Here is a 12606-nt window from a genome sequence, read left to right as displayed (position 1 = left end):
CGCCTGTAGTCCCAGCTACTCGGGAGGCTGAGGCAGGAGAATGGCGTGAACCCGGGAGGCGGAGCTTGCAGTGAGCCGAGATAGCACCACTGCACTGCAGCCTGGGCCACAGAGCAAGACTGCGTCTCAAAAGTAAATAAATAAATAAATAAATAAATAAATTCAAATAAAAATAAAATACAGTATTTCAGATTTGTGAATTTTGGTATCCCTGGGGATCCTGGAACCAATCCCCTCAGATAACAAAGGATGACTGTATGTTATAATTACATGTGTGTCAAAACCATCTAAGGACCTGAATTCATAGTCATAGAGTGCCCTTCAGGGAAGTGGTGACATGAGGGTACAGTTTTTTGTTTTGTTTTTTTGAGATGGAGTTTCCCTTTGTTGCCAAGCTGGAATGCAGTGGCATGATCTCTGCCCACTGCAACCTCCACCTCCCGGGTTCAAGTGACTCTCCTGCCTCAGCCTACTGAGTAGCTGGGATTATAGGCACACGCCCCCACACCTGGCTAATTTTTGTATTTCTAGTAGAGATGGGGTTTCACCATGTTGGCCAGGCTGGTCTTGAACTCCTGACCTCAGGTGATCCACCCATCTCAGCCTCCCAAAGTGCTGCGATTTCAGGTGTAAGCCACTGTGCTCTGCCCAGTGTACAGTTGAGTATGTGCGAGTGTGTATGGTATGTGTCCCTCACAATTCATTTAGGCCCAAAGGTGACACAGGACAAGGAAAATCCCATTTGGGGCTCTCAGGGTAGAAGTCAAGTCTCCCATGTCACACTGGGAGGCCCCGAGAGACTTCTCCACCCCATCGGGTCGCCAGGCACAGCAGTCTAAATTCTTCAGTGTCTTTCCCCAAAATCACCTCCCTAGCTCCTAGTCCAGGACCCTACTCAAAAGGGGATCTCAGATGGTATGGAAAAGAGGCCACCAGACAACAGGTAGAAGAAAAACACATACTCAACAAATTTAATTCTCTGCCCCAGTTTATTCATCTTGCGTTGGTCCAAAGGCCGGGTTTACACACTCAATATGCAAGAGCTACAGACAAAAAGTCTTCAGGGCCCACCCCTCACCCCCACTCCCTGGATCTTTCACTCATCCACCTGTCAGGGATGAAACTCTTTAGAGATAGACAGGAAGAGCCCCCCAGTTTGCCGATAGGAAAACTGAGGGCCAGAGGCTGCATCAGTGACTTCCATGCCAGTGTTCACCAACCAGTGTTCCCTCTTCATACCAATGCTCACCCACCAGGATCTTGCATTCTCTTGGCTCCCAGGAACAAGAGAGCTCAGCTACCTTAGTCGTTGGTTCTTTCCAAGGCTCACCCACTCTGTAACTCATGGAGCCTGCCAATCCCTGTTTGAAGGGCCATACAGTGAAAGAAGGGGTTAAAATTCAGCATCCTAAGCATTTCCAGAGGCTTAGGCTGACACTGCCCCCTTCCCATCCCAGAAAGCCAACCTCTGGCTCCTCCTGACAGTCCGACTTCAGAGAAATGAACCAAACCAATTCGACATCCAATGCTTCTAAAGCCAGAGAGGCACAGCAAGGTAGAGGCAGAGACAGGGAAGTGATATTTTCCTCATCAGCTTTGGAACATCTTGTCTGTTCCTTGCAGGCTTATTAACATACATTGCTTTTCATCAGAAGCTTAAATCAACAGGGTTTGCAACAGCTCCTTTCCCAGTGGAGAGATGGTTTGTTTGGGAATTGGTATTTTAGAATTCCCATTCTTCTATTCTTCACAGGGTTCCACTATTGTCATCTCCCCTGTCCCCATCTCCCATGTGCCCAAAGGCAGAGTTCAAGAGGGACAGTCCCCTATGTCCTTCTCTGTCCCCACCCCCACCATCATCTCCATCACTACTCCTGGTTCCCCTTCCTGATACCAGTTCTCCACCCACTGCCAGACAAAATTGCAGCCAAAATGCCATGGCAGGCCAGAGCAGCCACTAAACCTCCTATAAGCAAAGCCAACATCATGGACGATAGCCTCAGCTGAGCAAGTCTGGGTTAAGTGAGGGAAAGGAAAGGAGAGGTGGCCTGGGAATCCCAGGAGAATGGGTCAGCCACAACCCTCAGATAAATGATAGCACGCTAGCCCTTTGTCTCCAGGGAACAGTGGGACCCAGTGGAGAAGAAACGCTGCGGTAGGCCATGAGGAACACAAGGTGTGGGTGGATACCCCACAGTGCAGCTGGATATGTATTTGCACACACCTGCTCATGAGTCTGCCTGCAAACACACATGCTCCTAACATACACCTCCCATGCCTGCAGCCACACACGGGCACCCCTGCACACACAAGGGCTCCCTCACATACACCCAACACAAGCCTGCACACTCAAACTCACTCATAGACACACACATCTTCTGCATATACATCCTCACTCATGCGCATATACACACACTGCTGGGTACCTGTCTACACACGTACATACAGATTTCCTCAGTCTTCTTACATACTACACACACACATGTTCACTCTTACATGCTCACATATAGGTCTGCAGATAAATTAGCTTGTGTGTGCACATGTGCACACAGCACACTTAAGCTCATTTATACATGTTTATTCACACATTCCTATACACACCAGCCTACATGTTAGCACATACACACTCATGCCTACCTGCAATCATGCCAGCAAATAATTATGTACTTACTAGTGCACAACCTCACACATGCCTGCAAATATACACATACACCCTTGCACACTTGTGGAGACACACCCTTAGCCCTGGTCCTGGGGCCTGGATGGTGCTGCCCTCTGCTGGAGACAGCGAATGAGCTCTTTCCGGTTGTCTAGGATGGTGTCGAAGCTCTCCTGTAGTCGGGCCTGCTGGTCAATCAACTGATGCTGCAGGCCCCGGATCCACTGGAGCAGTGCCAGGCGACGGTACATCACCAAGTGCACGTGGTGCTTTTCTTTCTCCTGCTCTTTGTAGCGCTCCTGGGCTTGTAAGTGCTGCACAGCCTGGGCCACTGAGGGCAGAAGGGGATCAGGAGGGCCAAGGCCTCGCGGGGTCCCACAGGCAGGCTCAGGACTGCTGCTAGGGCTGTTGATACTCAGGGAACTGCTGGCATAGCCATTGTCCTCCAGAGGGGAGCAGACTGTGCCAGCACCACCCATCTTCTCAGGCTCAGCCCTGGGAATCTCTGCCCCCTCTGGGGGGCTGCGCACCCCTTCCTCAGGGGATCCAGGGGCCTGGAAGGCCTGGTTGTCAGAGGGCAACTCAGAGGAGCTCCTCCTCAGGATAGGTTCCACTCTGCCTGGCATCCCATGCCAATTCTCATTAGCATCCTTGGCACTTGCCATGAAGTTGGAGTTGTTGTCTGGTTGGAGCTCGGGCTGACATACTCCAGGAGGTGGGTCCCCCAGGAATTGGCCCCCCTCAGCTAGCCCTGGCTGGATGGCGAACATCTGGTCTGTAAAGGGAAAGCAGGAGACTGAGTCACAGTAGGACAGGGTGGGGTGCCTGAAGTCAGGGCAACTTAGCTGCAGGGACAAGGCTGAAAGCAAGAGCCCGACCACTCCCTGTCAAGCCCTTTGTCTTGACTCTGGTGACACTTCCCTTCACGGTTTTCGTCCTCCCTGTCTACCTGTTCATTCTCAGTCTCCTGCAGAGGGTTTTCCTCAGTCCTCAGAGCCAGGCTGTCTTCTGATTTTGCACATTTCTCTCCAGAGGACCTCATTCTCTGCTGTAGCTTCAAGGACCATCATATGCTGATGACTCTCGGATCTGTCTTCAGCCCAGGTCTAACTGCTATCCAACCCTGCAACCAATCATAGGCTCCTCAAATTCTACATAACCAGTCTGGGTGCGGTGGCTCATGCCTGTAATCACAGCACTTTGGGAGGCCGAGGAAGGCAGATCACCTGAGGTCAGAAGTTCGAGACTAGACTGGCCAACATGGTGAAACCCCATCTCTACTAAAAATACAAAAATTAGCCAGGCCTGGTGACAGGCACCTGTAATCTCAGCTATTTGGGAGGCTGAGGCAAGGGAAGTGCTTGAACCCAGGAGGCAGAGGTTGTAGTGAACTGAGATTGTGCCACCACACTCCAGCCTGGGTGACAGAGTGAGACTTCATCCCCCTCCACCCCCTGCCCCCCACCATCAAAATTCTACATAACCAAACAAGCTCTCCTTCAGTATCCTCAGCAAGATGGCTCCACCCTCCATCCAGAAGGCTAGGAGCATCCTGGGCTCCTCACTCTCCTTCCTTCTCCCATCTCATTGATAACCACAATCTGACCATTCTTCCTCTTCCAGGTCATTTCTGACCTGGATTATTGCCTCGGCCTTTTCACTGATCTCTCTGCCTCCAGTTACAAATGTAAATTTCACTTGTCACCACTCAGAATGCCCTCTCTGAACTCCTGCTAAACCTCTATGTGGCCTACAAGGCCCTGTTTGATCTGGCCTCTGCTCACCCTTCCATACCTGCCTTTTGCCACTCTGACCCTCCCATCACAGCAAACTGCCCAGAGATCTCAAAACACACCATTGTTCTTCTTACCGTATTCCTTTGGCCTACAATATCCTTCCTCTCCCCTCCCCTCAAAGCTCCTCCCTTCTCCACCCAGCAAATTCCTTTTTGTACTTCAAAATCAGCTGTAATATCCCCATATCTCCATGTACCCATGTCTCTGAAGCTGTCTTGATACTGCCACAATCAATATTACATAAACAAGCACGGTTAGTTATGCCTTCCTCTGGGTCCCCACTGCCCTGGGTACACACTGTCTTATCCAACTTTGTGTCTGTCTCTGGCATACATGGTCGACGATCAGTGAATGTCTATTTAACTGGCAGTTTTGGTTTGTGGCAATGATCTTGTAATAGCAGTTTGTAATCTAGCTTGGACCTCCCCTATATATCCTCCATCATATTCCCCAGAGTCAGCCAGCATAGAGCCCAGAACCAGGCTGTCTGTGCATACAGGTACTTGCTAAGCGAGTGAATGGGAGAAGAGACTGCAGTGAATTTCCATGCTCAGGAAGCTACTCCTGACTCCCCAGGGCTGGAAGAGCTGGGTTCAGTTCCCTCTCCTACCCCAGCCAGGGAGCCCAGCCTTCCCCAGTGACAAGCTTTTCTTCTGAGCCTGCCCACTTCCCTCCCAATGCCTCTGGAACACAGCCACTATCTTGTGTGCCTGTCCCTAGCTTGCTCCATCCTGAGGCCCTGGAGGGCGGGCATACCACACCACTCTTCTCTCCTCCATAACCTGCTTCTAACCAAAATTAGGGTTTGAATTGACAAAGGGATTCTACTGACCAAACAGCACTGGGATTAGAACAATTTAAGAGCATGAAGAGGAAGGATATTGTAAGTGGAGCCGGCACTGGGAGGCGCTCCATAGGTGGCATGGACCCTCCCCATCCCCAGCAACGGGCAGAAGTCCTGGGAAGAAGGGTGTAGGAACAGTTCCTTTGTAATCGCCCTCTAAGCAAGGCTTGTGGGAAGGTGCCTACAGATCTCCCCTCGCCCCAATTTTTAATTTTTCCTATATTTGGATGGGGCCATGAAGGAAGCTGGGATGGGGTGGGGGTGGTGCTAGGGATCACAGGGTTCTCAGAGATAGTAAAATAGGAACCCCGACACCCCAGGACTAGGTCTCCGCCCAAATAGGAGGCAGCCTCCTTTCCTGGCCTTGCGGGAGTGGGAAACCACCCCAAGAGACAGAGACCATCCTTCCCTAGTCTCCTCGAAGGAGGCCGCTGTGACTCCCCGCTTCCCGCGGCTGGGCCCCAAGCCCCCCGCCTCCGACTCACGGCCTAGAGGCGCCCGCTCCGGCGCGTCTGGCTCTGGCTCCGCCCGGCCCTGGTGGTGTCTGGTCCCCGAGCTGGGGGTTCCTCGGCCTGGGCGTCTCCGCGGTCCAAGCGTGGGTGCGGGGCTCCCGGGCAGCGCGCCCAGCTAGAGGCCCGGACTGCGGAGTCAGGCAGCGTCTGCGCGGCGGGGCGGGGCGGAGCGGCCGGGCCCACGTGGGCCGGTTCGGTTTTCCGCGGAGCCGCGCGCTAGGCTCTCCGCCGGAACCGCCTCGCCCCCGCGCGGGGCAGCGTTGACCCAGGTCTTTCAGGTCCGGTGCTCTCTCCTATTGGCGTTCGCTGGGCCCTTGCCATCAGTTCACCTCACTGCAGACACCGTGCCATTTTCAAGTGAAATCTGATTAGTCACCACCTTCCGGCTTTAAACTCCTCTATGACTTCCCCACAGCCGGGACAACCCCTAAGGCAGCAGCCGCGAGGCTCTGCAAGTCCTGCCCTCCGTCTGCCTCTCCGGCTTTGTCCTCTACTCTCCCTCTCCGCAGCTACCCTCCCGCACGCCCCTTTCCGCCACGCGGCTTTGGCACGCACGGTTCCCTCGTTCTAGCATTCTCTTTACCTTCTCGATTTACTCCTATTTCAGCTCTCTTCTCGGAGAAATCTCTGACTCCCTAGATCGCATTCGTTCCCGCTTGTATGTTAGGGCACATTCCTTTTCTTCATAGCATTTATCACAATTTGGAATTATATATTCCTTTTTGTGCTTACTTGACTAAAGTCACTGAGACCGGGCGCGGTGGCTCACGCCTGTAATCCCAGCACTTTGGAAGGCCGAGGCTGGTGGATCACCTGAGGTCAGGAGTTCGAGACCAGCCTGGCCAACATGGTGAAACACCGTCTCTACTAAAAATACAAAAATTAGCTGGGCGTGGTGGCGGGCGCCTGCGTGGTGGCGGGCGCCTGTAATCCCAGGTACTCGGGAGGCTGAAGCAGGAGAATCGCTAGAGCCTGGGAGGTGGAGGTTGTAGTGAGCCAAGACTGTACCACTGCACTCCAGCCTGGGCAACAGAGTGGGACTCTGTCTCAAAAAAAAAAAAAAAAAAAAGAGAGAGAGAAAGAAGAAGATCCGGCCTGGGACAGGTCCCAGGGTTGATGTCCTGTACCTGGGATGGGGGCTCTCCACAGGACACAGAGCCCATCCATGATGCCTGTGCAGTGGGCACCAGTGCTTTTGCCCAGGTGAGGAGGAACAAGGTTATAAAAAAGGGTCCTGGCTTCCAAACTCCAGTGAATTCTTCTCAGAGCTCCACTCTACTGAAGCTTGATCCCCCTCACTCTTTTGCACCCTAGGGAAATGTGAAGTTGGGGACCCTGTTTGGAATAAAAGAGAACAGAGTTCAGTAATTGCTGACCCTAATATATGAGGTACCCTCTTCCAGTTTCAACTTGATTCCAAGTCACCATTCTGCAACCTAGAGACTAATTGGCAAAATAAATCACACCAAGAAATCCTATATGCAAAAATGGAAAATGGAAAAGAAATTTTTATGATTATGATGTCTATTTTAAGAGGGAAAAGGAAATAAGAAGAAGGCAGAAGTAATTCAAACTTTGCACACTCCTCCAGCTAAGAAAATACAGGTGGAGATGTCAGCCTCATTTCTACATCAGATCCTGTAGCCTAAGTTCTCTCCCTTCCCTTATCCACCTCAGGTTCCCCTGGCCTTCAGCCTGGGGTGACCCAAATCCAAATCCTCACTGTTTTTGTTTTTTTGTTTTTGTTTTTTGTTTTTTTTTTGAGATGTAGTCTCACTCTGTTGCCTAGGCTGGAGTGCAGTGGCACAATCTCGGTTCACCGCAACCTCTGCCTCTCAGGTTCAAGCGATTCCCTTGCCTCAGCCTCCCGAGTAGCTGGGATTACAGGTGTATGCATCACGTCAGCTAATTTTTGTATTTTTAGTAGAGATGGGGTTTCACCATGTTGGTCAGGTTGGTCTTGATCTCCTGACCTTGTGATCCACCCACCTCGGCCTCCCAAAGTGCTGGGATTACAGGCGTGAGCCACTATGCCCGGCCCAAATCCTCATTCTTAAAGGCTCTCAGCTTTGGTGATCTAGGGTTACGCAGTTCTCCCCAGACCACAGAGCCATAAAGTCATAAATTGTTTGTTCTGCCCAGAATAGCCTTTCTCTGCCTCTGTTTGGACTCTGTCTCTCCCAGCTTAACCATATGGGTCAAATAAAAGCCTGAAGAATCAAGGGATAGGAACTCCACTCCAGGTGAGCCAGTCGGAGTCCTTCTCTGGGATCTTCTGAAATGAAATTAAAGGAAGATGAGGCAGGGAAGAAACAGAGGTGAGAGACAGAAGTTCTGATAATGTTGCAGACCCTGTTTCCTGAATCTAAATTTATAGTTTTGTGTGCCTTATTTTGCCAAGCCTAACTTGAGTGGAAATCTTTCACTGACAATCAAAAGAATGCTGATTAATACAATAGCACAAGGTGGTGACCCCAGGGTCTCTGGATTCCACTCACCCACCTCTCAACCCTTATTAGGTAGCAGTAACTCCCTTTCTCCTTGAGAGCCATTATCAGTCCAGTCTACACTGTGACCACCCCCTTCTATTCCTCTAGTAATACCAGGAGCCTGAAATCCAAGAGAATCATCTTTGTGTTTCTAGGTTAGAAACGTTCCTCCCACGATGCTATCACCATCTTTTTTTTTTTTTTTTCCAAGACAGTTTCACTCTGTCACCCAGGCTGGAGTGCAGTGGCGCGATCTCAGCTCATTGCAACTTCCACCTCCCAGGTTCAAGCCATTCTCCTGCCTCAGCCTCCCGAGTAGCTGGGATTACAGGCGCGTGCCATCACACCCAGCTAATTTTTGTATTTTTAGCACAGACAGGGTTTCACCATGTTGGTCAGGCTGATCTCGAACTCCTGACCTCAAATGATCCGCCCGCCTCGACCTCCCAAAGTGCTGGGATTACAGGCATGAACCACCATGCCCAGCTGATGCTATCACCTTCTGACCTGCAATACCCAGAATCTCAGAGACAGGAAGAAAACTCTTAGTCCTTTGGTACAATCATATAAGGTGCCACAACCACCTCTACCTCTTCTTCCTATGCATTCTGGCTGCAAAGGACAAAACATTATATACATTGATTTAAAGCCTATATTGGGCCTGGTGTGGTGGCTCACAGCTGTAATCCCAGCACTTTGGGAGGCCGAGGCGGGCGGATCACTTGAGGCTGGGAATTCGAGACCAGCCTGGCCAACATGATGAAACCCCGTTTCTACAAAAAATATAAAAATTAGCCAGGCATGGTGGTGTGCATCTGTAATCCCAGCTATTCAGGAGGCTGAAGCAGGAGAATCGCTTGAACCCAAGAGGCGGAGGTTACAGTGAGCCAAGATCGTGCCATTGCACTCCAGCCTAGGTGATAGAGTGAGACCCTGTCTCAAAAAACTAAAACTAAAAATAAAATAAATAAAGCCTATATCGTGCTCTGCAGGGCAGCACCCTGACCTGGAATAGCTGAGTCATCAATTCCATTGTTCTAAAAAGCTAGTTATTCTTCTTGTTTTTTTGAGATGGAGTCTCTCTCTGTCACCCAGGCTGGAGTGCAGTGGCATAGTCTCAGCTCACTGCAACCTCCGCCTCCTGGGTTCAAGCAATTCTCCTGCCTCAGCCTCCTGAGTAGCTGGGATTACAGGTGCCCGCCACCTGGTGAATGTTTGTATTTTTAGTAGAGACAGGGTTTCACTATGTTGGCCAGGCTGGTCTCAAACTCCTGACGTCAGGTGATCTGCCCGCCTTAGCCTCCCAAAGTGCTGGAATTACAGGCGTGAGCCACCACACCTGGTCTAAAGCTAGTTATTCCTAAATAATATAAACCTGCTAAGTCAAGTGAATTCATTTGAAGGGAATCAGATTATAGCCTTTCTTTTCCTTCCTTCCTTCCTTCCTTCCTTCCTTCCTTCCTTCCTTCCTTCCTTCCTTTCCTTTCTTTCTCTCTTTCCGTCTCTCTTTCTCTCTCTCTTTCTTTCTTTCTTTTTTTTCTGAGACAGAGTCTTACTCTGTTGCCCAGGCTGGAGTACAGTGGTGCAATCTTCATTCACTGCAATGTCCGCCTCCCAGGATCAAAGGATTCTCATGCTTCAGCCTCCTGAGTAGCTGAGATTACAGGCATGTGCCACTGCACCCGGCTAATTTTTGTATTTTTAATAGAGATGGGGTTTCACTATGTTGCCCAGGCTGGTCTCAAATTCCTGGCCTCAAGTGATCTGCCCACCTCGGCCTCCCAAAGCGTTGGGATTACAGGTGTGAGCCACCGCACCCAGCCTGTAGCCTGTTTTGTTAATCAAGGGCAGTGTTGTAAGGAATACTCTAGCACTGTATAATTAATACAGCCAGTGCTCACACAGCAGTCCTGGTCACTCCATAATTTTCAGAGCTCAAAGCCTGAAGAATAAAAAGCTCCAGGAAGGCAGGGATGTCCATGTCCACAGGAAGACAAAAAAGCAGCTGTAGAGATGCCTGTTATTCATTCACCAGAGGCTTTTCCAGTGAGGACACCAGAGAATTATTCACCCCCAAGTGAAAGGGTGTCTGTGGCTGTGTTCACCTACCCACATATATGCCAGGGACTTAAGTGGCAGGGACACAGAAATCTCCAGAGATGGCCAGTATCAGCCTGAACAGGGCTTTGCAAAAGGCCATGCCATCAAGACCCAGTGATGGACAGTGGGTAAGCCTCTTGGCAAACAGACAGATGTCAGAGCCAAGAGAGGCTAGCAGTGAGTAGCCAGATCCTGGTCCCAGGGCCTGAGGTGTCAGGCAAGGAGGCCAGAGAAGATGAGAGGAATTTCTCATCCAGGAAATAGGACAGGCATAAGGGTTATTCATAGGTAGATAATTTCTCAATGTCAGTATTCTCAGGAAGAAAGGGGTGGGTAGGATCAAGGTGTTTCAGCTTCAAAGACCTTGTCCCTTCCCACCCCTTCATTTACACATACAGTTACAGAGTGCTTATTTTGTGCCAGGTACTGTGTTGGGAATTCAGAGCAGAATCAGAACTGGTTGTGGTCTTGGGGAGCTCTTTGTTTAGAAAGGGAAACAGAAGGCCTGGTGTGGTGGCTCACACCTGTAATTCCAGCACTTTGGGAGGCCGAAGCGGACAGATCACTTGAGGCTAGGAGTTTGAGACCAGCCTGATCAACATAGTTAAACCACGTCTCTACTAAAAATACAAAAATTAGCCGGGCATGGTGGCACACGCCTGTAATCCTAGGCACTTGGAAGGCTGGGGCACGAGAATTGCTTGAACCTGGGAGGCAGAGGTTGCAGTGAGCCAAGATCACACCACTGCACTCCAGCCTGGGAGACAGAGCCAGACCCTGTCTCCAAAAAAAAAAAAAAAAAAAAAAAAAAAGGAATAGACAGAAGAATGGGCTATAACAATGTAATGGGCCCTGCAACAGAGCCAGGAGGCAAAAGTAGTCAGCCCAAAAAAGGGTAAGGAAAGGCTTCACAGAGGTGACTTTTTTTTTTTTTTTTAAAAGAGATGGGAGTCTTGCTAGGTTACCCAGGCTGATCTCGAACTCCTGACCTTAAGTGATCCTCCCACCTTGGCCTCCCAACATTCTGGGATTACAGGCATGAGCCACTACACCCAGCTAGCACAGAGGTGATATTTGAGCCAGGCCTTGAGGGATGAATAAGAGCTCACTAAGAGAAAGCAAGAGAAGGCATAGGAGACTGCATTTTCAGAGTGAGTTCAGGAAACACCCTGTAGGCCAGTGTGGCTGGAGCTCGGTGGGAAATGGAGGTAAGGTGAGGCTAGAAGATAAAGTTGGCCCAGTTGTGAAAGTTCTTGACCACCATCCAGGGAGTTTGGGCTCTATCCTGGTGGAAGCAGGGAAATAGCTGAGGAAGCCCTCAGAGTTTCCATATCAGAACAAAGCAAAATCCTGGATGACAAACTACGTGGCTAACTTGCTTTCTTCTCTCTTCCTGAGGTCACATCATCTGTCAACTTCCCCACATGGCTTTGGGAACTTAGGCAAATCAAATCATTTTAAGCTTTTTGGGCTAAATAAAATAATATGCCCTAAAAATTGTTCAATAACATAGCGGTGAACGTCATTACTTGGGCTCCCAAGACCAGGCACAACCCCAGAGGACCTTTGACATGCCAAAGAGCCTTTAAGGCAGATTAGAATGAGAATTATTCCCCAGAATTGGTTCATCTTGGGAAAGGAAGGCCTAGGAAGCTGGTGGCTTAGTTGTTTTGTTCATCCATGTCTCTACTGCTTCTTAAAGGTAAAGCACCTCTTTAGTCTATCAAGAAATTACGTGTGTTTACCTTAGGTAAAATATGCCCATTCCCCTATCTTCCATCTTGGCTGTTTTCCCAGCTATAAACTGACAATTAGAAGTTTTAAAGCATTTCTAGAGCCTTGAAGTCATTTCTTTTTCCTCAACAAAATCTTTCCAATATATCCAGTTTGAGATCTCTCTTCCCCTAAACGCTCCACCTAAGGGCTCTGAGGGAACTTCAGGGAAGCTTTTAAAGTTCAGCAGGGCACAGCTGCAAATCCACTGCACCAGATGAACCCAGGAAATAAATCCTCCCCCTGTCCCCGACCCTGTTCCCCTTCTCACCCACCCTTTCCAAGGGAAAAGGGAGAAACAGGTCTTTTCGGAGCTGCTGGAAGAATGAAAGGTCATATAAACTCTTTCTCTCCAGTGCACTCAAGCGGTCACCAGGAGACCAGAAAAGCCAAATCCAAGGTCCCAAGGCTCTTGATCATCCAGGGCCCACAA

The 12606-nt window shown here is 50.0% G+C and overlaps 1 protein-coding gene across 2 annotated transcripts; it reads right to left on the bottom strand.

The window, feature by feature from the left end:
- Nucleotides 1-970: 970 nt before the first annotated feature.
- Nucleotides 971-6213, bottom strand: C20H1orf216 (chromosome 20 C1orf216 homolog). Of its 2 annotated transcripts, XM_073007491.1 has the most exons (4): nt 5785-6213; nt 3609-3782; nt 2738-3434; nt 971-1361 (listed from the first exon to the last, which is right to left on the bottom strand). In XM_073007491.1, exon 3 carries the CDS (start codon nt 3427-3429, stop codon nt 2740-2742), a length of 690 nt encoding a protein of 229 aa, XP_072863592.1. In that variant the 5' UTR covers nt 3430-3434; nt 3609-3782; nt 5785-6213; the 3' UTR covers nt 971-1361; nt 2738-2739. The 2 variants fall into 2 exon arrangements, with proteins under 2 accessions (XP_072863592.1, XP_007977627.3); XM_007979436.3 differs by lacking the exon at nt 3609-3782 and having other exon boundaries at nt 971-3434; nt 5785-6208.
- Between the last annotated feature and the right edge of the window lie 6393 nt (nt 6214-12606).

Source organism: Chlorocebus sabaeus, chromosome 20 (genome assembly GCF_047675955.1).
Source record: "Chlorocebus sabaeus isolate Y175 chromosome 20, mChlSab1.0.hap1, whole genome shotgun sequence".
Classification (NCBI taxonomy): domain Eukaryota; kingdom Metazoa; phylum Chordata; class Mammalia; order Primates; family Cercopithecidae; genus Chlorocebus; species Chlorocebus sabaeus.
Note: the sequence above shows the minus strand (reverse complement) of the source record. Positions and strands in the feature narration are given on the sequence as shown.